Source organism: Aotus nancymaae, unplaced genomic scaffold (genome assembly GCF_030222135.1).
Source record: "Aotus nancymaae isolate 86718 unplaced genomic scaffold, 86718_ANA_hifiasm-v0.15.2.pri h1tg000008l, whole genome shotgun sequence".
NCBI lineage: Eukaryota > Metazoa > Chordata > Mammalia > Primates > Aotidae > Aotus > Aotus nancymaae.
Window position 1 is genome coordinate 31,412,168 of NW_026988419.1, and position 27,229 is coordinate 31,439,396.

Here is a 27,229-nt window from a genome sequence, read left to right on the forward strand (position 1 = left end):
TGCAACTTTTAACATATGAACTTGGCTCTATGAAATGTATACATGTGCTGGTTTCAGGAGTTCAGTTTCATAGGAGGAAAAATAAAAGCATCAGGCCTGCTGTTTGCTCCTGGTCCAAAGAAATCTGGGAAGTCAGATACCCTTCTGGTATCCTTTTTAGTACTCAAAAGAAAAAATAAGATCAGAAGCATACATAAGCAACCTATGTATTTAGAGTTGATTGAGGAAGGAAATTCAGCCAAATCTATGCAGGCTAATATTTATAATTTTGAGACATTAAGAAAATGATTAACCAAACACATGCACATAGGATCTTTATGTTCCTGGAGACCTTCACTGTCCAAGTGCTGGCTGCCCACCAACTGCCCTCTTTTGAATACTGACCTTGTGCATTTTGTTTGACAAGGTTTGCATTGAGAAATCAATGTGGAAACTCAAATGATTTGTGTGAGGTATGGCTGACAAGCCAAGACTTAATTTCTTTATCCTAATTAAAAATTTACACAGAGTTTTAATATGGTGGAAAATATTGCTTTCCTCTGTGAAACCATGTGCATGGGTTGAGGGAAGGAACTCCTTTCCTCTGGGTCTGGCTCAGTTTTGGGCTGACCCAGGAGTGAAGTTGAGGGCTTTCCTTGGGCTTGTGGTGAGCTTGGTAGGTCAGGCCTACTGCTCTCTTCTGCACCAAAGGAACCTGGGAAGACAGAGGCCCTTCTGGTGTGGATGAAAAGGTTTAGATGAATGCAGAGACAGAAAATCTGAGAAAATCTTGAACAGACTGTAAACAACCTCCCTCACTGGCACCAGGACCACGTGGAGTGCCCATGGCTGCTTCAGGACCACTTCAGATGACATGAATCCCTACAATTAATCAACATTGCTGTAGATCACAGTCAGATACAACATGCTTTTCTAAAAGCACCTCATCTCTTCTCATCCTTCTACTATCCCTGAAAAGTTGACATCATTATCTGTATACACAGATAAAGTCACTGTACTCAGAGCATGTGAGTGACCTGCTCACGTTCCCATAGCTACTATGGGCAGAACATTCTGGATCCCTTGCTTGTTCTCATTTATCATCGGTGCCTCCAAACACTGAATAAAGACCCACACAGAACTGCAAGGCAGGGCCGGGCCAGAGACAGACAAGGACATCTCTAAAAAAGAAGGTGTAATTGGCCCCTGAAGGAGGTTGATAAACTTGCAAAATTTCCTCTGCATTTTCAAAGGTGGTAGACCTTCAGTAGAGCCAAACTGCTGCTTGATTCAAGATCTCCAGCATTTTGAATCTGAAGTGGGTTTACTGCTTATAAACTCAGACTCGGTTCTTTAATACGTTTACAGATAATCCCCAGCCCCTTAAGAAATCAAAGGATTCTGTTGCTGCTAGGGAGTGTGGTAATAACACATGCTTTAAGGTAGAATTGGTGGCAGCTGAAATTCCTTGCACTTCACGATTTTCAACCTTTATTAAATTACTACAGCTCTATCCCAGCTCCACCTGGTGAGCTCAGATGCTAGAGAGGCCAATTCTTTCTTGAGACATTCTTTTGAGTCACCTTATTTCTAGATTGGGATTAATCTCTCTCTCTCCCTGTCCCTGTCTCTCTCTCGTGCATGCACAAACATACATATACATGCAACCTTTTTCTTCTTCGCTTCTCCAGGGGTGTTTATTCTGGAGCCAGTGGCAGTTACTATGGGAGGGAAGAGGCATCTTTCAGCAGGAAGCTCCTGTAACAAGTGGCCGATTCTGGCCTTGTGGAGTTTCACGTTCCTTTGTTTATCTTTAAACACAAGATGAGAATGAGAATTTATTAATTGCAGGTATGGGGATGAACAGTTGAGTTTTGACTTTTATCACGTTTTGGTTAATGGGGAGAAAGAGAGAGTGCTGGGGCACTGGGACAGCCCTAGCTTTGGGGGAGGCAGGTTCAGGGAGCCTCAGTCTCCTGATCTGGGTTGAATACTTGTTGGCTGAGTCAGGTGGTGAAGAGAATGATGACAATAATAATTAATATGTATTAAGCTCTAAATATGGGGAAAGAATTAGGTAGAATATTTCATATACATTAACTCAATTTCCACAATAGCTTTATAGGGTTATTATTATCCCCATTCTACAGATGAGAAAACTGAGCATCAGCAATATTGGTTAATGTGCCCACAATCACAGCTGTAAGTGGGGGTAACTTGAGCCCAGACAGTGTAATTTCTGAATGACGCAGCTAAGCATTAGGCAAAGAGGTGCCTGCCAGAGTCTCATTCCCATGTCCAGCTAGATTCTGGCTTTTCTCTTTTTTTATTTTGAGACAGAGTTTCACTCTTTTTGCCCAGGCTGGAGTGCAATGACATGATCTCGGCTCACTGCAACCTCTGCCTTCTGGGTTCAAGTGATTCTCCTGCCTCAGCCTCCTGAGTATCTTGGACTACAGGCATGAGTCACCTCACCTGGCTAATTTTGTATTTTTAGTAGCTACAGGGTTTCTCCATGTTAGTCAGACTGGTCTCGAACTCCGAACCTAAGGTGATCTGCCCACCGTAGCCTCCCAAAGTGCTGGGATTACAGGCATGAGCCACTGTGCCCTGGCCTGGCTTTTATTTTCTAAGGTGAGTGGCACAAGGAAGTGAGGTTCGGGGTGCCTCAGTGTCCTCAAATGAACTCTGCATGACTGGATTCACCCAGATCAATGAGCAAGACATTTGGGCTCTTACCACTGAGATCTGCCTTCCTATTGGGGAAGGCACCTCCACAGAAGGTAATATGGGATTTGTCACTCGGGAGCCAAGAGTGATCCATGTGGCCATGCCCAAAGGCCTTCCTGAAGGTTTGCTGTGTCTTTTCATTGTAGCTTTCCTTTGAAGCATGTAAACAAAGGTGATTCTCTATTGACGTGTCCTAGGAAACGACAGATACACATTCCTGTAAACAGGCTGTCATAAAGGGGCAGAGCAGGTTTCTTTAACAGTTAAGTCCTCATAGCTAAGCTTGTGGTTTCAAGGATGAAATTTCTTTTGCAGATTGGGAAGAAGAATAAGGTTATAACAGCAAGCTCTCTGATGCTGTTTATTACAATTAAGCATTTTATTATTAATGATAGAATGATACTTAGCCATGCCTGACAGATAATGCTATTTTGCGAAAAAAAATTAAAATATTTTGATTAAAAATCAAAATAAAGTGCTAGTGTTGGTGTCTTCATCCATCAGGAAATGTTTCTCAGGCTGAAGGCAGTGGCTCACACCTGTAATCCTAGCACTTTGGGAGGCCGAGGCAGGAGGATTGCTTGAGCTCAGGAGTTTGAGACCAGCCTATGCAACATAGTGAGATTCCATCTCTACAAAAATTTTTTTAAAAAATTAGCCAGGCATGATGGCACAAACCTGTAGTCCCAGCTACTCAGGGGGCTGAGGCAGGAGGATTGCTTGAGCCCAGGAGGTCAAGGCTGCAGTGAACTGTGCTAGTGCCTCTGCAATCCAGCCAGGGCAACAGAGCAAGATCCTGCCACCCTCTCCCTGCAAAAGAAGAAATGTTTCTTCCCTCTGCCTTTCCATTCTGTGACTCTTCTTCTCCTTGGCATATGACCTTCTTGTAAGTCAAATGAGTTTATTCAGGATGGGAGCAGATGTTGTCTATGTTGCTCTGAACAACTGTTACCTTGTACACACACACATACCCCGCTTTAGAGTTTAGAAAGTGTTTCTACATTGTAATTCATTTAATCCTCACAATAATCTTGTGAGACATATGATAATAGCTCCATTTTACAGAAGAGGTTAACTCAGGCTCAAAGTTACAATTCTTGGACAGGCTTATCACAACTAGCAAAAAGCAGGACCCAAACCAAGGATTTCTGAATCTAAGGCAATAGCTGTTTTCCAAACAAGATTAACAGCTGCCAAGGTGGGCAAAGAGTCAGGGGAGAATCTGTGGTTACATAGTTTGGAAAACCTAGAGTTTAACCAAGTTAAGCTGGTGACTATGTTACAGAGCTTCTTGAAGCCCTCTGTATCTAACTATCCATGTGACTTTCCAGGAGGAGAAGGTATGAAGCACTTCTCCAGCGTATTTGCCTATGAAACTCTTATTTCTTTATTTGGAGACAGAGTTTTGCTCTGTCACCCAGGCTGGAGTGCAGTGGCACGATCTTGGCTTACTACAACTTCCTCCTCCTAGGTTCAAGCAATTTTCCTGCCTCAGCCTCCTGAATAGCTGGGATTACAGGTGCCTGCCATCATGTCTAGCTAATTTTTGTATTTTTAGTAGAGATGGGTTTCGCCATGTTGGCCAGGCTGGTCTCGAACTCCTGGCCTCAAGTGATCCACCTGCTTTGGTTTCCCAAAGTGCTGGGATTACAGGTGTGAGCCACTGCACCGGGCCAAAACTTTTTAAAATGGAGCATCTTGCAATGCTAGAGTTCCATAAGTGACACTTCGGGGAAATGATGGTCAAAAAGGTCAAAATACTCTTCCCTTCTCTGGAGCTCTCAAGAAATGGCAAATGGAGAGAGATTCCTCTCTGTAGTCAAGAACAATGGTAGAGGAGAGCCCATTAGAAGTGGTACCTCTGGCCAGGCGCTGTGGCTCATCCCTATAATCCCAGCACTTTGGGAGGCTGAGGTGGGTGGATTGCCTGAGCTCAGGAGTTCGAGACCAGCCTGGGCAACATGGTGAAACTCCATCTCTACTAAAATACAAAAAGTTAGCCAGGCCTGGTGGTGCTTGCCTGTAGTCTCAGCTACGTGGGAGGCTGAGGCAGGAGAATCGCTTGAATCTGGGAGTTGGAGGTTGCAGTGAGCCGAGATCATGCCATTGTACTCCAGAATGGGCGACAGAGTAAGACTCTATCTCAAAAAAAAAAAAAAAAAAAAAAAGAAGAAAAAGAAAAAGAAAGAAAGAAATGAAATAAATGGTACTTCTGCCCGTGTTTCATCTTCCGGCCAGGGCTGCTTCCTGAGTGGTAGCAAGCGAGTCCCCTGACGGCCATGGTTCTTGACTAGAGGGTCCTGGTCCAGGTGTCCAGCAGCTTCAGCTTCCCCTTTATCCAGGCTCTGTTGCCCTGCAAAGGTGAACAATGGGTCACCTTGTCACCCCCAAAATGGACATGGTGTTCTTGCTGCCCGCACACTGCCTCCCTTCTTGCTTCTCTTCTCTGAGTGAAAGTGCTCAAGGCCTTCCCTTGCTCTCCCTCCTCCCTTATTTCTGTGTTTCTGATGGTGCCTCCTCGGAAGTGGCAGCCAGGTTTCTGGAAACAGCTGCACTAGCATTCAGGAGGCTCAGGGGCGAGTCTTCATTTCGTGGACACAGTTTCCCCATCTATAAAATGGGGATACAGATTTTTTGCCCTTATTTCCTTGTAGAGTTATCTGGAACTCAAATAAGATAATGAATGTCTCCCTTTGTAAACTGTGAGGGATTAGTGGATGACAGTGGTGTGATTATGGTGGCGTGACGTGTAGTCTGCTCTGTTGTCATGGAGGGCTCAGCCTGAAGCAAGCTCTTGGGATTCCTGGGCTGTCTCCTGGCTCTTTACTTGTGGAAAAGCCTCTGCTGAACACACTGAGTGGGACTGCTGTTTAGCTCTGTGAACTTATCCTGTCTGCAACCCTCAGGAAGGATCTGAGTCAACAAATGACTCCAACATAGTTAATGAATCTTTCATCAATAGTTTAAGGGGTCCTGCAGTTGTTTTCATCACTTTCTCAAGGTAGATTTATTGCTGAAACAGTCTGGCACAGCTTCCTTGTTTGGAGCCAAGCTTTAGCAATACCTTTATTCCCAGCATGTGGCTCCATGGAACAATATGGGGTTGTCTTTCAGCCAGGGGCTCTGGAAGGCTTCGGGGGCTTGTGCATGATGGAGCATAAGACTTCTGGGAGTTGCTCCTCCTCTGCCTCCAGCAGCCAGCCTCAACTTCCTTCTCTTCTCCCCCTCATTATTTCCATCCTTGGTGTCATTGGGCCAAGAGTCAATTGCCCACAGGTGGGGCTACTCCCGATCCCTTTTTTTTTTTTCTTAGTAAACATCATCATCTGATTCTCCTTCCTTTGCCCACTGGCTCCTGGAGGCTGTGCTGGATGTGAACTGAGACTGAATGTTGGTGGAAGAAATATAGGCTCAGGCTCAGGCTCAGGTTCAGGTTTACAGGGTCTGCTCTGGTTTTAGTGGCCCAGGGAAGTCTGATGGGCTGGGGACTCATTAATATGAGGTGACTTGGGGCTACATTAGGCCTGCTCCTAAGAGGACCTCAACTTCATACAGACTGCAGCACTAAAGACTTTCTGGGATATGCTAGAATGAGTCCTTGTAGAATGATTCCTTGGGGTCAAACCAGACACTAACTAGGTCCATCTTTTCTGGTCAGATTCACCTGGAACCAGATGCATGTTTGAGGTTGGAGGAAGTGAAATTCTAGCCAAGTGGCCGCTTACCTACTGAATAGTCTGTTTGGTTTTTTTTTGGTGGGGTGGGGGGACGTAGTCTTACTCTGTTGGCCAGGCTGGAGTGCAGTGGCTTGATCTTGGCTCACTGCAATCTTCACCTGCAGGTCCAAGTGATTCTCCTGCCTCAGCCTCCCAAGTAGCTGGGATTACAGGCATAGACCACCACACCCAGCTAATTTTTGTATTTTTAATAGAGATGGGGTTTCACCATGTTGGCCGGGCTGGGGTTGAACTGCTGACCTCAAGTGATCCACCTGCCTCAGCCTCCCAAAGTGTTGGGATTACAGGCATGAGCCACCATGCCCAGCCTGAACAGTTTTACACATTGGGTATCTAAGTTGGGGTGGGGGCATTGTGAGTAGGGGGATACAGAAACAATCTTTCCTTTGGTGATATCCCAGGTGAGTTTGAATTTGTGACTCAATCAGTGCAAGGGGAAACAAGAACTCCTTTCTTAGTAAACATCATCTTCTGATTCATTTATCTGTGCTTAATAGAAACAGGTTTGCAAGCAAAGTATTGGAAGCTTCAGTTGTTAAAAGGAGACCACAAATCTTAGTCTCTCTGTATCTCAAATATGGATTCAGATAATCCAGATAATGTGCATTGGAGTAGCTCTGTCCTCTCCTGTGATTTTTCACAAACAACCCAGGGAGGAAGGAATGCAGACTTCAGTATTTACATTTTACAGATGCGCAAACTGAACATGCAGGGAGCTTAAGTGACTTGGCCAACATCACAGTGTTGGAGGATGTGGGATTTTTAGCTGGGACTTTTGCTGCTGCTTCAGATAAAGTGTCAGGCAAAGAGTGGGAAGCCAGTGGAAGATAAGGTTCAAACAAATGAAAACATCAGTCAGGGTTCAAGTTACAGCCACTGAACTATTTTTGCTTCTTTTAAAATAGATTTTTTTGGCTGCTGTGATTATGGGCAGTTGGGCATTACAATTAGTAATTATGCTTAAAACACAAGCTAAGGAGGCATCATGAATGTTTATTGAGCACTTAGTATGTACCAGCTTCTATTAATACATTATCTCATTTAATTCCCACATACAACCCTGTGAGATAAAGATAGGTATGGTCCATTTCCATTTTATAAATGAGGAAACCAAGGCCCAGAGTGGCTATATGGCTTGGATTCCGTGCAAATGGCCACATGTTTAATCACTATTCGATACAGCCTCTTTGTTTTCTGCCTGATTGTGACAGCTCCTTGGTATATGGCATCAATTAGGAAAGTCACTTTATCCATCAGGTGTGCAGTGTTAATCCACCCATAAAATGAAAGCTCTGAGGCTGAGCACAGTGGCTCATGCCTGTAACCACAGCACTTTGGGAGGCCAAGGTGGGAGGATCACTTGAGAAAGGAGTTTGAAACCAGCCTGGGCAACATGGCAAGACCCCATCTCTACAAAAAATATAAAAATTAGCTGGGTGTGATGGTGTGCTCCTATAGTTCCAGCTCCTTAGGAGGCTGGGTGGGAGGATTGCTTGAGCCCAGGAATTCAAGGCTGCAGTGAGCTGTGATCACATGGCTGCACTTCAGCCTGGGTGACAGAGCAAGAGCAAGAGCTTGTCTCTAAAACAAAAACAAAAAAAGAAAAAGAAAAAAAAAGACTCAAGTGAGATGTGTGGTCAGTTGAAATGTTTAATGACCCCAGGCTCTGAGAACCTGCCATATTCTTCTCTATTCATGCAATAAATCAGATTCTCTACTTATCCTGACCAGATCATTTCCCCAAGGATGGAGCTTGGTCAGATACTGCCATTGCTTCTGAAAAATATATATTTTAGAGACAGGGTGTCTCTCTGTCACCCAGGCTGGAGTGCAGTGGTGCCATCATACTGCTCACAGCCTTGAACTCCTGGGCTCAAGTGATCCTCTTGCCTCAGTCTCCCCAGTAGCTGGGATGATAGGCATGCACCACCATGCCCATCTAAAATTTTAAACTTTTTATAGAGATAGGATCTCACTGTGTTGCCCAGGCTGGTCTCAAACTCCTAGCCTCAAGCGATCCTCTCTCCCTGGCCTCCCAGAACATGAGCCTCAGGTATGAGCCACTGAGCCTGGCCAAAAATCTTATGTTGGGCTCTTGCTCTTTTATTTTCTCAAGAACTCTGCTACCAGCCAAGGCCCTCGTCTTTGCCTATTACTGCTACCCAGTTGTCTTCTCCCATCTCCCTTACCAAAGGCAACTTCTGGCTCTTTTAATACTTCAAATTCCATAGAATAATATTGACAGGGTCAATTCCCATAGTACTAAACAGTTTACAGGTAGCTTACAAGAATTTTCTATGTAGCCACGATGTAGATCTTATTGTGCCCATTACAGGGACGAGCAAACAGAAGCTCAAAGAGGTTAAGTGACTTGCTTAAGATCTTACACTAGTTAGTGAGAGAACAGCCATTTTGATACACATTTCTGGCTCCAATCTTATGTATATATTTCACATTATATTGCCACAAAAATCACAGGATTAAGGAATATTAAAGCAGAACAGATCTAAGAAATTATCTAAAATCTAGAGTCTAGACCTATACTGCCAAATACAGTAGCCATCAACTGCATGTGGATATTTAGATGTAAATTAATTAATATAAAATAACATAAAAAGCTCAGTTTCACTGTTGTACACTACATTTCAAGTGCTCAATAGCCACATGTCGCTAATGGCCACTTTATTTAACAGCACTTATGGAACATTCCATCACTGCAAAAAGTACTATATTGGACAGTACTGGTCTGTACTAACCCCTCATTTTACATACTGAGGGCTATGCAACCCAGAATCCCAAGACCTCGTTTTGGGAAACTCCATTTTAAAGTGTTAACAGTCCAAATATCTGAGAAGTGGCCATAAAATCAACATGTAAATCAACATGTACCTTGTTCAAAAGATTTTCCTTGTTGAATCCAACATGAAGGGAAGACAGGCAGGAGATGGTATTTTGGCGGTTCACCTGAAAGATCCTGTTGTGGCCTGAGCTTCTTTGGTACATTAAGTTGACTGTCCTGGAGCAGCACAGAATCCTTGATGTATCCTGAAGAGTAGGTCAGGAGGTATTGATAGAAATAGTGGACACCAACTTCAAGTTCTTGGCAATAACTACAAGGTTCCTCACTTGCACTAGTCTTGGCTTTGGACATTGTCCATTAGGGAAGACAATTAGAAGATGAGGGAGATTAAAAAATCAGATAGAACCCATAGAGGCTTCTCTGTTCAGTGTCTTGGGTGCTTCTGGTTCTGTGCTACATGTGTGCTTCCTCCACCCCATCATTCCCAAGAACTGGCTCTCCCTGGTGGAAGGAACATGGCAGCTTCTTTGGGACAAAAAGCTCCTCCTGCCTTAGGAGGAGATCCAATGGTAGTGGATGTATCCTATTTGTTTCTGTAGACCCCATGATCAGCAGCTTCCTCAATCCAGTCATTCTCTAAGTATTCACTGAGGACTTCCCTATGGGCCTACCCCTTGGCCGGTGAAGTAGATCCAGAAGAACCAGACTTGGGCCCTTTTAAAAGGCACTCATTCAGCTGGGTGTGGTGGCTCACACCTGTAATCCCAGCAGTTTGGGAGGCTGAGATGGGTGGATCACCTGAGGTCAGGAGTTTGAGACAAGCCTGGCTACATGGTGAAACCCTGTCTCTACTAAAAATAGAAAAATTAGCTGAGTGCAGTGGTAGGTGCCTGTAATCCCAGCTACTCAAGAGGCTGAGGCAGGAGAATCGCTTGAACCTGGGAGGGGGAGGTTGTAGTGAGCCAAGATTGCGACACTGTACTCCAGCCTAGGTGAAAGAGCGAGACTCCATCTCAAAAAAAAAAAAAAAAAAAAAAGAAGGCACTCATAGTCTATCGGAGAGACAGAGCTCTCTTGCGTTCTGTATGGCTCTGAGTGTTAGTGTGATGTAAGGTCAGAAAACAAGGAGCTTGATAATGACTGGAATTGTCAGCAAAGACTTTGTAGAAGATGTGGACTTGAAGGGTGGGGAGGATTAATCATAGGCGTGTGAAGAAGAAGTCCCAGAGAATATATATATCAGTATCACAAAGTGGGAAGCTCTGAGATGTGCAGGAAGAGGGTGGCAGGGGCCATTGGGCTGGTGGGCTCACACTCGATTCTTGCCATTGTGCCTCCAGCTTGAGGGTCTCACCTTCAAGAGGGACTTTGGCAAGGAATTATGGCAAGTAGCTCAAGAATGTGTGTGTGTGTGTGTGTGTGTGTGTGTGTGTTTTCTTAAACCACATGTTTTAGCCATACTCCATGGAGGACTCAGAGACATTTTTTGAGATTAAGAGGGGTCTTCATTCTGGCGAATGTTGGACCTAGGCTATGGGAGAGTGGCCTGCTCTGCCCTCTGCCCCACCCAATGAGAAACACTTCTTTGGTTAAGAGACTCTTTCTCACAAGTGTCAAGTAAATGGAACTGCCTATAACTGTGGAACTGCCCTGGGAGTAAAACCAATGACTGGACATGCCCACAACTTTCATTTTGCTTCAAGTCACCACTTACTAGGGGAGAGAATTGTTTTCTCTTCTTTCTCAGGGTAAACCTATAAAGCAGGAAGAAAGTCAGTCTTTCTCTGGTCCTGCCTGTTTGTTGTTGCTGAAGAAGTGGCAAACAGCTGACTGGGCACTGGCACATTCTCTGCTCACTCTTCTCATCCCCAACAGGTTTGCCAAATAAAATACAGGATGTCCCAGTTAAATTTGAATTTTAGATAAACTATGAATACTTTTTTAATAGAAGTATGTCCTGAAGATTGCAAGTGTAACTGTTTATGTATGTTGGGGGATAGGAGTGGGTATGCACATGCTAATTCTGGCAACTCTAATCCCCAACCACCTCCCATTTTTGTTTTCAAGCATTTACAGAGTGCATTTAGGGTCTGTTCATCAGAAGGGTGTCCATCGCACACCTAATAGATTGTGCTGGAGAACCACCATCTTTAAGAGGAAGAGTCCTAACATTTTACTTCCGGGAGGACATGGGATCACCTCAGGTGGGGAACTAAGGAATGTTGGGAAGAATGTGGAACTGGGGTTGCAGGGTGGATGTGACTTCTGGTCTCAGCTCTGCTTTTGACTAAATGACCTTGGACAAATTACTTTGTCTCTCTGGGATTCTTTTTCCTTATCTTGTAAAAGATGGGGGTTGAACTGGAGGGTCTCTGAGTGGAGAAGATTGGGAAGAAAGTTCTGGCCTGGATGTGGCATGTGAGGCTGCTGAGGGGGAGGAGTGGGAGTGAAGGCAGGACTTCAGGCTGTCCCTCCCTCTGCAAATGCACCAGAGGACAAAGGGTAGGAGCTGTGAAAGAGGCTTGTGAGCTACCGAGTGTGGGGACTTTGCTTTAACACAGAACTGGGCTTGAAATTCTGGTGTTTTAGGTCTTGATGGAAAACACACTCTCACACCAGAATGGGAGGTAGCGCAGTTTGGGGTGTGCCCCCCTCCCATTTCCCCACTGACCTGTACACCAGAGCCTGTACATGGCGTCTGGGGGCCAAGTCTGCAGAAGGCCTCGGAGGTATCTCTTGGCTGAATGCCCTGGCTGGATCTGCCGTTGGGCCTGGCTCTCCAGCTGGCTTCGGAAGTGGAGGTATGGTTGCCAGGCTCTGTCCTGCTCCCCCTGTGGGGATACCAGTCAGGAAACCGCACAGCTGCTGGGCCCTGAGCAGCCCAGTGATACAGGCTGGTTAGCACAGTCTTCATCAGTAACCCAGGAAACTCCCAGAAGGTGCCAGAAGGCACCAAAAACAGATGCCTCGGCTAATAGACATAAACCAAGTGCTCACAGAGCGAAGCTCTGAAAGGCCCCTGCAGGTTTGCAGTTGGAAGCAGAAGAAGAAATGACATATACCAGACCCCATCTTGAGATAGAGCATTAGGAAAGGATAAAAGCTTCAGAAGAAAACACATTACCTAGTTCAGCCTGTGGAAATCATTTTAGTATCTTCAAAAATGGTTCTGTACTATAATGGGAAAGCCAGCTCACAAATCTGCATTGGCATTCAGTGTTTGTAATATGAATAATGGGACAGACAAATCATATCCATGTTCACAGGGAGCCTGGCATTTTGAAAATATCTGGCTCTGATGCATTTCATTTAAGCTGGGGAGAATTTTCTGGGAACCTACCTGCCAAAGTCAGTGCCACTGTGTAAGACATCATGGGGAATAAATATGAATAATAACATCTTACAATTGACTAGAAATTTACATTATATATAGAACTTTATTTTATTTTATTATTATTTTTTTTGAGATGGATTCTTGCTCTGTCACCAGGCTGGAGTGCAGTGGCGCGATCTTGGCTCACTGCAACCTCTGCCTCCTGGGTTCAAGATATTCTCCTGCCTCAGCCTCCTGAGTAGCTGGGATTACAGGCATGCACCACCACGCCCTACTAATCTTTGTATTTTTAGTAGAGACAGGGTTTCGCCATGTTGGTCAGTTTGGTCTTGAACTCCTGACCCCGTGATCCACCCACCTTGGCCTGGGATTACAGGCATGAGCCACTGTGCCTGGCCAGAACTTTCACCTCAACTGCAATGCTATAAGGTAGACTGAGTTACTATAACCACTTAAGTGATGTAGAAACTCTCAGAGGATGATTGCTTAGGCACAAGAATAGCAAAAGTGTGACATTTGTATTGACATCTCTCACCCTCCCCAGTGCCCATGGCAGACATCCCTAATCAATCACAGCATTCTTGATTGCTGAACTGAAGGTGATCTCAGAATGCACTTTCTCCTTAAAAACATTTTTGAAACTGAGGCATAATTTATATAACGTACACAGAGCTTAGATATTCATTTGATAAATATTGACAATTGTATATACCCTTGTAACCATCACAGAAAACAAAATACAGAATACTTTCATCCACCTAGGAAGTCCCTCATGCCACTTTCTAGTCAGTGTCCTCCTACCCACTAGGTAATTGCTATTCTGATTTCTAACACTGTGGACTGTTTTTTTCTGTTCTTGAACTTCATATAAATGGAAACATACAGCATATATTTTTGCATGCTCCATGAAAGTGATCCACACTGTGTTCCAGTGAGAACTGGCATGAGAGATGCCACTTAGTCCCCTTTGGCTAAGCAGCTTTCTCAAGGCAACAATATAGCCTGGAAGGATAGAGGGCAACTGTATGGATCCAGTTAGCAGTGGAATTGGGCTTGAATCTAGGGCTTCCAAATCCACATCAGGGCAAAGACTCTTGTTCTTTAAGAACTGACCATCTCATCAAAGGACCAGCATTTAGCACCGTGAACTGGCTTGATGTCAAAACAAGAAATAAAAATGTTTCAAAGCAGGTGCCTCAGTGAGTATCCCAGACTGTAAGAACTGTAGTCTAGAGAGGCTAACATTTTCATAAGTGTTAGGATGCAGTAAAATCTGACTCAACAGTCTTGAACAATGAGAGAGAAAGTTTGTTATCTCATGTAACAAAAAGACCAAAGGCTAGAGAGTACCAGAGTTGGTTAATTCAGTGGCTCGATAGCTCTGGCATCCTGAAACTCATGCTGTAGGCACCAAATCTCTTTCTACCCTTCAGAACAGTCTTTCCCTTCAGTCTTACGGGCCTGCAGAGGCTGCACAATGGACACAGGGAAACATCAAGAGGCCCAAAAAGCACAAGCCGAAGAGTGGGAAGGAGACAGCCTGTGAAAAAGCCTGGGAAAGAGCCCTGGATTTTAGGGCCAGAGTGCCTAGACTCTAGGCTGGCTCTGTCTCATGGGAACTCTGTGATCTTGGGTGAGCTCTGAAACCGTCTGAAGCTCTCTCTAAAGTGGAGCTAATAGAGGTAGAGGGGTTGGAGAGTGCATGGGTTCTGGAATCAACCTGAGAGTCCGGCTTCACAGTGCCTGACACATACTAGGGGCCCGATATTGTGGGGAAATGAATAAATGAACACACAGTTCCAATCCCAGCCTCACTACTTCTCAATTGTCTGCGTTATAGAATTTCACTCATAATAATGACATAATACCTCTTTTTTGGTGTAAATGAAATAATGTAAGTGAACGGTGTCCCACTGAGCCAGGTTATGGTAAGGTGAGAGGTGCATCCTCTCCCTGCCTGTCCTGCACTCGTGAAAGCGCTTTCTCATCTCTCAGCACTCCTAATGGGAGCTGAGGAGAACACAGTGGAGAGAGTGGAGGCTTTGCTTTAAGATGGGGTCAATCTTGAGAGCTTGGTTAATCACTTCTCTCGGTAATTTTACTCAGTGTCCTCAGTGTAAGGATTATATGAGCTGAGGTATGTAAAATATGTAATGCTTAGCATGTAGTAGGTGGTGAACCAATATTAGGTCTTTTCTCCTTTCTCTTGTCTGGGGGGTGGGAGACTATGCTAACTGCCTAACACTTCCCCCGCTACACTTCTTTTTGCTAAGAGAGCCCCAGTTTTTTGTCAGCAGATCCCCTTTCCCAAATAGTCATCCCTAATTGTCTGTGGGGAATTGGTTCCAGGACCTCTGTGGATATCAAAATCTGCATATGCTCAAGTCTCTTATATATTATAAAATGGTGGTAGTAATATTTGTACAGTATAGCCTGTCCACATCCTCACTATACTTTACATTGTTTCTAGCAACTTATGATACTGAATACAATGTAAATGCAGTATAAATAGTTGTTACACTGTTTTTTAGTTTTTTTTTGTTGTTGTTGTTGTTGTTTGTAGTGTTATTTTTTTTCCTGAATATTCTCAATCCCTGGTTGGTTGAAGCCAGGGAAGTGCAGACATGGAGGGCCTTGCTTTCCTAGACTCTGTTGTGTCTCAGAGTGGCCAACGGACCTAGCTCTGGCCAATTAAACTAAGAGGAAGCTATTTGGAGCCTCTGGAAGGTCTTTGATTCCTTAGAGAAGGAACAGCTGTGCAAGGATGGCTTGGTGACCCTTTTCTTCTGCTTTGAATCCAGATGTGACCTCTGGAAGTAAAGAACTATCTTGTGAATGTGCGCTAACAAGCCTAATAAGAAAAACCAACATTCAAAGGATAGTGGAAGGAAAAGATAGCACTTGAGTCCTTCCTGGCATCGGCAAGAAGCTGAGCAAGCATAAAACTCCTATCCCTCCATTTTGTGTTACTTGAGATAATCACATCTCTTTATTGCCTGAATCAGGGGTTGGCATTTTTCTTTTTGAGACCATCTCGTTCTGTCACCCAGCTTGGAGTACAGTGGTGCTAACTCAGTTCACTGCAACCTCTGCCTCCCAGGTTCAAGCGATTCTCCTGCCTCAGCCTCCAGAGTAGCTGAGACTACAGGTGCGTGTGACCACACCTGGCTAATTTTTATATTTTTTGTAGAGACAGGATTTCACCATTTGGCTAGGCTGGTCTTGAACTCCTAACTTTAAGTTATCTGCTCATATTGGCTTCCCAAAGTGCTGGAATTACAGGCATGAGCCACCATGCCTAGCTTGGCAGATTATTTTTTTAAAGGGCCAGATGGAAAATATTTTAGGCTTTGCAGGCCATATGGTCTCTTGCCACCACCTGTCCTTGTAGTGCAAAAGCATCCACAGACAATATGTAAACAAATGGTTATGGCTGTACACAAACAAGCAATGGGCAGGATTTGGCCAGTGAGCTGTGTTTGCTGATTCCCCAACTTCAACCATTGATAATCATGAAATCTGTTGCTTGCAGCCAGAAGTATTTCTGATATGTGGATACAATATGATTTAAAGCTGCTACAAATTTCTGATATGTGGATACAACAGATTTAAAGCTGCTACAAATTCTAGGGATGGGAAACAAGCACTGGAGAAAAGGGGATGATGAAGATGGATTGATAACTAACAAAATCACATCAAGTGAGTCCTAAAAGCACAAGCGGCAGAGTGGGAAGGAGACAGCTTGTGAGAAAGCCTGGGAAAGCACCCTAGATTTAGGGCCAGAGTGCCCTAAATCAAGGTTCAAGATAAAAGAAAGCATGGCTGACTATTCAGTTGGCTTTACTCCTTGGGGACTTATGAATTAAATGAATGCTTAGAATTCAAACATAGAGCATCACCTGCTTCTTGATGTCTATAAAGTTTATGTGGCAGGTACTTCAAGTGCAAAAAGAGCCTCGAAATTCAGTCTCATGTGGTCTTGAGGCTTTTTCCAGAGGACATGAAAGAAAGAATTGTAGAGACGATGGTGGAAGCCAAATGACACTTTCACACACTCCATTTTTTCACTCAGCCGTACAATAAATATTGTTGGGTACTTTTTATATGCCAGGCACTGTGTTGGGCCCTGAAATATGGAGCCATTATACCAGAGGCCTTTTCTGGGTGAATTGGAACCTCATTCCTTTTCTGTGAATCTTTGCTTTGACTGACTTTCCTCTGAATGCAGTAAGGACCACCAGCCTCTTCCGAGATGCTTTGGCCCCTGTGCAGATGGGATGATGTGCTGTTCGAGTTTGGAGAGGAACCCTTGTAGTTTCTCATCAGTGGACATTTCTTTCTTTCTTTCCTTCCTTCCTTCCTCACTCTTTCTTTCTTTTTCTTTTCTTTCTCTCTCTTTCTTTTTTTTTCTCTTTTTTAATGGAGTTTCACTCTTTTGCCCAGGCTGAAGTGCAGTGGTGTGCTCTCGGCTCACTGTGACTTCTGCCTTCCAGTTTCAAGCGATTCTCCTGCCTTAGCCTCCCCTGTAGCTGGGATTACAGGCACCCACCACCACACCAGGCTAATTATTGTATTTTTAGTAGAGACAGGGTTTCACCATGTTGGCCAGGCTGGTCTCGAACTCCTGACCTCATGATCCACCCATCTCGGCCTCTCAAAGTGTTGGGATTACAGGTGTGAGCCACCAAGTCCAGCCATTAGTGGGCATTTCTGAAGCACTAGCTTGGTTCTGAAGCTTTATGGGGAAGCTTGCTCCATGGTGCAGGGAGTTGCCAAGAAGAGTTAGGGAATCCTAGACCTGGAATTTAGAGTATTTACGTATATTTTTGCTTAGGGTTTGGAAGATGATTTTGGTGTATTCATTTCCTATTGTTGTTGTTAACAAATTACCATACATCTAATGGTTTAAACAACACAAATGTATTATTCTTGCACTGTTCTGGAGGTTAGAAATTTGAAATGGGTCTCACTGGGCTAAAATCAGGCTGCTGACAGGTCTGAGTTCCTTCTAGAGGCTCTCGGGAAGAATCTGTTTCCCTGCCATTTCCAGCTTCTAGAGGTCATCCGCCACCTTCATTCCTTGGCTCATGGCCCTTTCCTCCATCTTCAAAGCCAGCAACATTGAGCCGAGTCCTTCTCAGGCTGCCCTCGCTCTGATCATTCCTTCTGATTCCTTTTTCTGCTTTTAAGGACTCTTGTGCTTACCTTGGGCCCGCCCAGACCATCCAAGATCATCTCCCCATTTGGAGGCCGTCTACTGATGACAACCTTAATTCCACCTGCAACCTTGATTTCCCTGTGCCCCGTAACCTCACATAGTCATAGGTTCCAGGGATTAGGACATTGATATCTTTGACAGGACATCCTGCCTACCACATTCTCTTTAAGTTTTTTTCTCGTTTCCTGGTTTCTTTTAATAATCTCTCAAATGATGCCTGTGAAGTTGGTTAATAACGTCCCATCTCATTGGAGAAACTGAAGCACCTAGGGATGGCCAAGGCCTGCTTAGGACTGCCAAGGAGACCAGCCAGGGTGAAAGCGACTGACTTATTTCCAACCTGTTAAATAATATTTTCAGTGGAAAACAGCAAAATATAAGAAAGCATGTATAGTAGAATTACAATCTCATAAAAATATATCCTGTATATAATCATGGTGGAAAGACTGGAAGAAAATAGATGAAAAAGCTAATAATGGCAATGTTAGCGTGGTGGGCATGAGATTACAAATAGTTCTTTCTTCTCTCTCTTTTTTTTTTTTTTAAATAAAATCAAGTTTTCAGTAATATAGTTAGATTATATTTCTAAATAGAAAACATGGTAAAAATTAATTAATTTTATGGCACCCACCCTCTTCTCATGCGTATTTCTTTAGTTCTTCCCTAAAGTTATTCTACACCTAACCACTCACTCAAAAGTCACTCTAAAATATAAAAGGAGACAGAAGGGAGCCAGGAAGGGAGTTTCTGGAACAGGGAAATAAACGTGACAGCAAGAGGCTGGCTACGTATGGTTTCAGACTGTTCAGGCTTGCCTCGGCTTTGCCAATCAACCCCAGCTTTGGGTTTCTTCTGCAATGAGTAATTAGTGTGCATGGGGTGGCCTGTTACCCACATTCCACCATGAGCACTTCCTTTAGCTTCCTTTAACAAGGGACTTGCTCTGGCCAGTTGCCTTCCTGATGCTTATCAGGTCTCTGAATGCAGAGGTGTGAAGGGGACTCCCAGTACCTGCCTCTTCCCACACACTGGCTATCCTGTCCACCTGCGCTAGTGCTGGCTGCTGAGGGTTTTGAGAGGATAGAAGGAGATGGTAGGGCTTGTGCTTCTGCCCAGCAGATATGGGGTGGCAGGGCACCAGAGTCCCCAGGAAGAAAACAAAGGCTCAGATAGCCAGCTGCTGCCCAGGCTTTGTGTGTAGGAATCAACAGAAGGGAAGAGAGAAGCCCCCAAATCCCAGAAGTGGCAGGCACAGCCCTCCACAACTTGGCCCCACCCACTTCCCCAGGTATATTTCCAGCTGGGAGCCCAGCTAGTGACCCTGACCTCCCCTGCACGTTCTCTCCTTGAGGCCTCTGCTCACCTGAGCCTGGAAGGTCTCACCCTGCTTAACTTGACAAGATTCAGCTCAAATTCTACCTTCTCCAAGAAGCTGCTCTAGATTTTTCTCAGAGAGAAGCAGTCACACTCTCCATCTTCTTTATTAGGAAGCCGTAATCTCACTCATCTCATGGACTGCCTTGTATCAAAATGTCACTGGGGCACAAATCCACCTCTTTCACCAGATTGCTCACTCTTTGTGGGTAGAGGTTACAGTCTCCTCCTGCCACCTCCTTCAACCCATATGTCAGTAAACAATTCGTTGAGCATCTGCTATGTGTCAGGCACTGTTTTAGGCCCAGGGCAGTTCCTAACTACTCAGATGTTGGCTCGGTTGAATGGAAAAACCTAATAATGTCTGCATTTTACTGCTGATCACCTGTGCTCCAAGGTGCCTGCTCCATCCAGCCAGAAGTCCTTCTCTCAGGAGGGGCACAGCTGGCACCTCCTCGCCCTCAGTCAGGCTTGCTGGAGTCAGTTCTCTGGCAAAGGCCAAGCCTCAGAACGGAGTGACTGCCCATTGTTGTTGCACCTGTGCACGTGTGACTGGAGCCAGCCAGGTGAATGCAACTGGAGTAGGGGTGGGGGCAGGGTGGGAGGCGAGAGAGGCCACTTGCAGCTGTGCCTGGAAAGCATCCACCACCCCCAGCCTAACTCAGCTTCGTGCTAACACTGCTGCTCTCAGCCAGTTGTTTCTCTGCAGGTTTAATTTCTGGGATTCTGTGCAAATGATACTCTCTCTCCTGTCTCTCTTTGGTGAGCATATTTTCCTGGAAACCAGGCCATAAAGAAGAGAACTGTGAAGTGGTCTGACTTTTCTCATTAATGCAGTGTTGTAACAAGGCGTGATCCCTGACCAAACCATTCAGCATCAAAGATTTGACCAGCCATATGTCATAAACATAAAGGTAGAACTAGGATTGCTAGCAGCAAAAATTAGACTCCAGTTCCTATAAGAGCTCAATCTGCCTGGATTTGAATCCTGTCTTGATGACTCACTAGCTGTGTAACCTTAGAGAAATTATTTGATCCACCTGTGCCTCTGTTTCTTTATCTGCCAAATAAGGATGACAAAAATACATACTTTACATGCAAAAAAAATGAAATTGGACTCTTACCATACACCATTTACAAAAGTTAACTCAAAATGGAGCAAAAACCTAAACATAAGAACTAAAACTGTAAAACTCTTAGAAAAGTTTTCTCCTAGAGTTTACAACTATAGGGGAAAAGCTTCGTGGGATTGAATTTGGCAATGATTTTTTGAATATTATATCAAGAGAACAGGCAAAAAAGAAAAAATAGATAAGTTGGACTTTTAAAAAATTAAGAACTTTTTTTTTTTTTTGAGACAGAGTCTTGCTCTGTCACCCAGGCTGGAGTGCAGTGACACAATCTTGGCTCAATGCAAGCTTTGCCTCCCAGGTTCAAGCAATTCTTCTGCCTTAGCCTCACGACTTTTGTGATCAAAGGACACTGTTGACAGAGGGAAAAGGCAGGCAACCCATGGAGTGGGAGAAAATATTTGTAAATTAATATCTTAGATTAATATCCAGAATATCTCTCTTTGAGAGAGAGACAGAGACAGGGTCTTAGTCTGTCACTCAGGCTGGAGTGCAGTGGTGTGATTATATTTCACTTTAGCCTTGGTCTCTTGGGCTCAAGGGATCCTCCTGCCTCAGCCTCCCAGAGTGTTGGGATTACAGGCACAAACCAATTATTCAGAATATCTAAGAACTCCTACAATTCAACAACAAAAAAAAATTCACTTAAAAAATGGGGCAAAGGACTTGAGTAGATATTTCTTCAAAAAAGATATACAAATGGCCAATAAGATAAAAAGATGCTCAATGTCATTTATCAGTAGGTAAATGCAAATCAAAATCACAATGAGATTCCACTTCACACCCGTTAGAATGGCTATTTAAATTTTTTTTTTTCAGGTCTGACAGGTGATGCATGATGTTGTAACAAGGTTCAGAGGGTGGCACATTTCACACATGCATGTGAACACCCAATCATCATGCTCATGAACTACAAAAGGATCTGGCTATTATAAAATAAAGTGTTTAAAAATAGTAACAAGTGTTGATGAGGATATGGAGAACAATTCGTTGAGCATCTGCTATGTGTCAGGCACTGTTTTAGGCCCAGGGCAGTTCCTAACTACTCAGATGTTGGCTCGGCTGGTGGGAATGTAGAATGGTGTAACTAACTGCTATGGAAAATCGTATGGTAGTTCCTCAAGGAATTAAAGATAGAATTACCATATAATCCAAAACAATTCCACTTCTGGGTATATACACAAAATAATTGAGAACAAGGACAGGAACAGATATTTGTACATCCATGTTTATAGGGCATTGTTCACAACAGCCAAAATGTGGAAGCAACTTAAGTGTCTGTTGATGGAAGAATGGAAAACCAAAATGTGGTATATATATCATACAAGGGAATATTACTCAACTTCACAAAAGAAGGAGATTTGGATACATGCTACAACATGAATTCATTCTTCTAATGAATGAAGACATTATGCTAAGTGAAATAAGTTAGCCACAAAGGATAAAACTATGTGCTTTCACTTATATGAAGTACTCAGAATAGTCGAATTCACAGAGGCAGAAAGCAGAAATGTGTTTGCAGGGGCTAGTGGCAGAGGGAAAGGAGGAATTACTGTTTCATGGATATGAGTTAAGTTTAGCAAAATGAAAAAATTTCTGGAAATGGATGGTAGTAATGATTATACAACAATGTGAATATACTTACTGCCACCTAAAAATGATTAAACTGTACACCTAAAAATGGTTAAAATGGTAAATTTCATGTTATATATATTTTAATACAATAAGAAAGGCACCTACCTTATTAACTTGTTGTGAGGATTAAGTGAGTTAATAAGTGTAAAGCACTTAGAATGGTGCTGGTATAATACTAAGTTCTATATAAGTATTAGCCATTGTTATAAATATTGTTATACAAGGGAACCAATGAATGAAGTACATAAAACCTGGAAAAATGGGAGTGTACTGGATCATATATATATATATGGCTTATTATAGAAATGCTACTTATAATCCAATTTAATTTTAATAAAAATCTGATTTGCTTTCCTAGAATTATAAAGGGTTAGCTTAATGGATGTGTTGAAAGACTCAGATCCACTTTTTAAAAATACTGCTAAAGCTGGGGAGATGCTTGTTTTTCTCTGGGGCATGTGGAGTTTTCAAAATTAAGCCTTCTAGGGGTTAAACGTGGGGCTTTGGAATCAGTTGTGGAATCTAGCTTCACCACTGAAGTGTGTAATTTTGAGCAAGTTAGTTAATGTCAGGCTCCATATTTTCCTCCTAGAAAACGGAGGTAATGCTAGCTAGCACCTGGCGCATAGGCTTGTGCAGATTGAATGAGGTTGTACAGATAAAATGCCTACCACACATTAAGCACTCAGTAAGTTCAGCTATTATTGACATTACCTTTGACCTCATAGTTGAGTTGACCATGTTTCTCTCTGATCATTCCTACTTCTAGGTTTATTAAAGGCTCCAAGTACAATGTCTCAGGACCTGCTCCAGTGGAGCACACTTGGAAAAAGGAGTGCAGGCAGATCACCCTTTCCCCCCCTTTGCTGCCTTACTGCCTACTTAACACTGTTGACAGCCGCCAGAGCACTTCCCACATTTTACCGACACCATCTAACAAGTAGCAGGTTATTGATCGGGATTTGCAAGGAAACTTCATCCTCCTAATCTCTGGCTAAAAGGGTAACAGATGATTTTTAATGCTCTCTCCTTTTCTATAGTTTTCTAATTTGCATACAAACCCTGTATTATGATTAGAATGGGAAGAATAAACTTAATTCAAAAGGCATATTTCTTACAATATTTTCTACTTGATAAAATGGTAACCTGGGCTGGGTAATGTGGCTCATGCCTGTAATCCCAGTGCTTTGGGAGGCTCAGGTGGGAGGATCACCTGAGGTCAGTAGTTCGAGACCAGTCTAGGCAACATGCTGAAACCCCATATCTACTAAAAATATAAACGTTGGCCAGGCACTTGGGAGCCTGAGGCATAAGAATCGCTTGAACCTGGGAGGCAGAAGTTACAGTGAGCCAAGATCACACCACTGTACTCCAGCCTGGGCCACAGAGCAAGACTCTGTCTCAAAAAAAAAAAAAAAGTAACCTAAAGTTTCCTTCATGGGTGGACATTGACTGAAAACAGCAACCAAAGCATTAAACGCCTTGAGTATTAAGATTTGGGGAGAAATTAGGCAGTATAGAATGAGTGGTGACTATTCAGAGGAACAAGGCTGACAATACTTTAAAAACTAACCAAATTTATAAAGGAGATGGCAGTAGCAATACAGTTGGCTCTCCACATCTGTGGGTTCCACATTTGTAGGTTCAACCAACCATGGATCAAAAATATGTGGAAATAAACAATTAATAATAGCAATATAGACTAGACTCGGTGACTCACACCTGTAATCCAATACTTTGGGAGGCTGAGGTGGGAGGATTACCTGAGCCCAGGAGTTTGAGACCAGCCTGGGCAACAAAGCGAGAACCTATCTCTACAAAAAAATTTTAAAGAATTAGCTGGGTGTGGTGACACATGTCTGTAGTCCTAGCTGCTTGGGAGGCTGAGGCAGGAGGATTGCTTGAGACTAGGAGTTCAAGGTTACAGTAAACTATGATCATGCCGCTGAAATCTAGCCTGGACAACAAAGCAAAACCTTGTTCTATGAAAAAAATATATATAAAAGTAAAAAATAATACTAATAAGAACAATACAGTATAATAACTATTTACAAAGCATTTATACTCTATTAGGTATTACAGATAATCTAGAGATGACTCAAAGTATATGGGAGGATGTGTAGGTTATATGCAAATACCATGCCATTTTGTATAAGGGACTTAAGCATCCTTGGATTTTGGAATCCTCAGGGAGTTCTGGAAGCAATGTTGGTCCTTGATTTTGAAATTAGGTGTATCCTGGAACCCTGCAGATACGAAGGGACAAGTGTACAATGTTGCTTGAAATCTGCTATAGTTATCTAAATCCTGTTTATCTCTCAATGGAATAGAGAAATGGCATGTCCTGTGAACTGAATTTTAAAACAAATTATCTTAAATAGATTATTTAATCAATGTCTCATTGTTGGGTACTTATACAACCCCAAATTATGGTTACTTAGGTTTTATAGCTATTTGACATCTCAATAATGGGAAGCTGAATAAATTAAAGGCCTCAAGAAGAATGGTTTCAACTTTGGAAATGCTAAACAAGATTTCCTTCTGCTAAAAAACAACAACAACAAAAAACCAACCAAGCAACGTATCTGTGTGTATCCAGAAGTCTAAGAATGCTGACCTCTGATTTCTTGACTTAACATTTATTTACCCATTAGGAATTGGGACATGAAGAAAGTTCAAGGGTGGATGTATGCTGAGCTATAAACTCCAGACGGTTGGCACATGTGTGCTATCAGATCAATAGAGAGAGCTGGAGGTGCTGTGAGATGCTTTAAACATTGACTTGCATCTTTCTGCGACAGCCTTCATCTTGCAGGTCTGGGTGAGGCCTGAGACATGCGGATTTCTTGATTCACAGTCCAGCCAAGAACAGATCCTTCCATTAGCAGCACTACTGTATTGGTTAACCTCCTCTACCCCTTTTCCCATCCTCACTTTGGCTCTTTGACTTTGAGTGTAGTGTTTTAAACTCTTAAACTACCCTATTTTGACAAAGAAATACTCACCCTAAATATAGGTGGTGTGGTTATTGGTGGACTCATCTTGCAGCTTTTCCATTTTCCTCCCCAAAGCCTCTCACCTTGATCTCTAGATTCAACTGTCTACCTCCTTCAGAGTTATAGATTTCTATTTTATTTGTAAAATTCCATAGTTTAAAAAATATATTTGGTAAAATGAAATGTATAAATTAAAATATGGTTTATAATCCCACCACCCATGGTTTATGCCACAGTTGAAATTTGGGTAGATTTCCTTTGGTGGATGTATAATCAATTTTTATTTATTTATTTTTTTTGAGATGGAGTCTCACTCTGTTGCCCAGGCTGGAGTGCAATGGCACAATCTCGGCTCACTGCAGTCTTCACCTCCTGGGTTCAAGTGATTCTCCTGCCTCAGTCTCTCTAGTAGCTGGTATTACAGGTGCATGCCCCCATGCCTGGCTAATTTTTTGTATTTTTAGTAGAAATGGGGTTTCACCATGTTAGCCAGACTGGTCTGGAACTCCTGATCTCAGGTGATTTGCCCGCATCGGCCTCCCAAAATGCTGGGGATATAGGCAGGAGCCACTGCACCCAGACAATAATCGATTTTTTAAAATCAGAATTACATTAGAGAGGTGATGTTTTCTATGTGGCCTAGTCTCACATTCTGGTGCAGTGATTTACTTTGCTATATAACCTTGAGTGAGTCACTCAAACTCTCTGTGCTTCTGTTTCCCCACCTTTAAAGTAGATAGTAATAGTACCTACCCCCAGGATTATCAGAAAGCATAAATGAGTTATACTTGGAAAGCACTTAGAATAGTGGCAAAAATATCATAACTACTCAAAAAAAGTTAACGAACATTGGTATTTTTAGTGTATGAATGCAATTTTGTAATCTGCTTTTAAAAAATACATTCCGGGCCAGGAATGGTGGCTCACGCCTGTAATCTCAGCACTTTGGGAGGCCGAGGTGGGTGGATTGCTTGAACCCAGGAGTTTGAGACCAGCCTGGGCAACTGAGCTAAACCCCATCTCTACAAAAATACAAAAAATTGGCCTGGCATGGTGGCATAAGCCTGTAGTCCCAGCTACCCGGGAGACTGAGGTGAGAGGATCACCTGAGCCCTGGAGGTTGAGGCTGCATTGCGCTGTGATCATGCCACTGCACTCCAGCCTGGGTAACAGAGGAGACTCTGTCTCAAAACAAAAACATTGTGCGTATTTTCTCATGTTATTCATGACTAACACATGACTTCATTGCTTGACCCAGGTCATTACGTGATTTATCATGGTTTATTTAATCAGTGTTCCATTGCTGGATATTTATTGTTTTCAATGTTTTGCATAGTAATAAAGAACCCTGTAGTAAGTGTTTTCCTGCATAAATCTTTGAACATATCTCTGATTATGTCCTAGGATCAGCTCCTAAGTAGAATGTTGAATCAAAAGGTATCAGTCCTTTTTAGGCTTTTGTCATATTGCCCTCCAGAAATGTCATGTGAATTTGTGCTCCCAACATGTGAGACTGCTGTTTCCCTATAGCTGTCCTAGCACTGGGTATTATGATTTTAAAAGTTTCTTGCCAGGCTGTTGTTTTCCTAGTCAGATGGTACTATTTTCCAAAGCTTCTTAGGTGTTCATTTTCTTTTCTTTCTTTTTTTAAAAAATAATTTGTATTATTTTTATTTTAATAGAAACAGGGTCTCACTATGTTGCCCAGGCTGGTCTGGAACTCCTGGGCTCAAGCAATTCTCCTGCCTCTGCTTCCCAAAGTGCGGGATTACAGGCATGAGCCACTGCACCCGGTGTGTTCATTTTCTTTAATTCCAAGTCCCTTTTGAGTTGCTCCCCCTCCTCTTTTAGTCTACTATGTCCTTTAATCTTAAACTCCAGTCATGTACTCTTCCATACGTTTATTTTCTCTGATTTCTTCACACTATTTCCCTCTGCTCATGTGTAGACTACATATTCTGTTTTGTACAGATATGAGCTATAAATTTAGAAGATGGATACCACAGGGAGATAGTAACTTCTTTTTTTCATTTAGCCCAAATATAACCAAAAATGAAACTGACCCCAAACTGACTCATCTACTTTATAAACTAATAAGATCTCTGTTACCTGAAGTATTTCGCCTTATAGACAAGCATCTGAAAATGATGGGAGGTATTTTTACTCTGGGCAGTAAGTTAGCCTATATATCACTCAGTGTCCAACCAGTAAAATAGAAAGTGAGTATTTAAACACAGAAGGAATTGAATTTAGGGAATTGGTTGTACAGGTGATTGGAGAGCTCAGAAGCCAAACA

At 43.0% G+C, this 27,229-nt stretch overlaps 1 protein-coding gene and 1 non-coding gene across 2 annotated transcripts in view; both read right to left on the reverse strand.

The window, feature by feature from the left end:
- Nucleotides 1-27,229, reverse strand: part of KIAA2012 (KIAA2012 ortholog) — a 133,963-nt gene that overhangs the window by 102,525 nt on the left and 4,209 nt on the right. Inside the window, exons 3-7 of the mRNA XM_064373159.1 lie at nt 11,918-12,077; nt 9,336-9,491; nt 4,920-5,062; nt 2,719-2,902; nt 1,648-1,790 (exon numbers count right to left, since the gene is read on the reverse strand). Coding sequence (XP_064229229.1) covers nt 1,648-1,790; nt 2,719-2,902; nt 4,920-5,062; nt 9,336-9,491; nt 11,918-12,077 — 786 coding nt within the window. The remainder of the gene's footprint in view (nt 1-1,647; nt 1,791-2,718; nt 2,903-4,919; nt 5,063-9,335; nt 9,492-11,917; nt 12,078-27,229) is intronic.
- On the reverse strand, nt 21,121-21,224 carry LOC135273761 (small nucleolar RNA U13). Its single transcript, XR_010341570.1, has one exon. It is a non-coding gene; the product is annotated as a small nucleolar RNA U13 (small nucleolar RNA).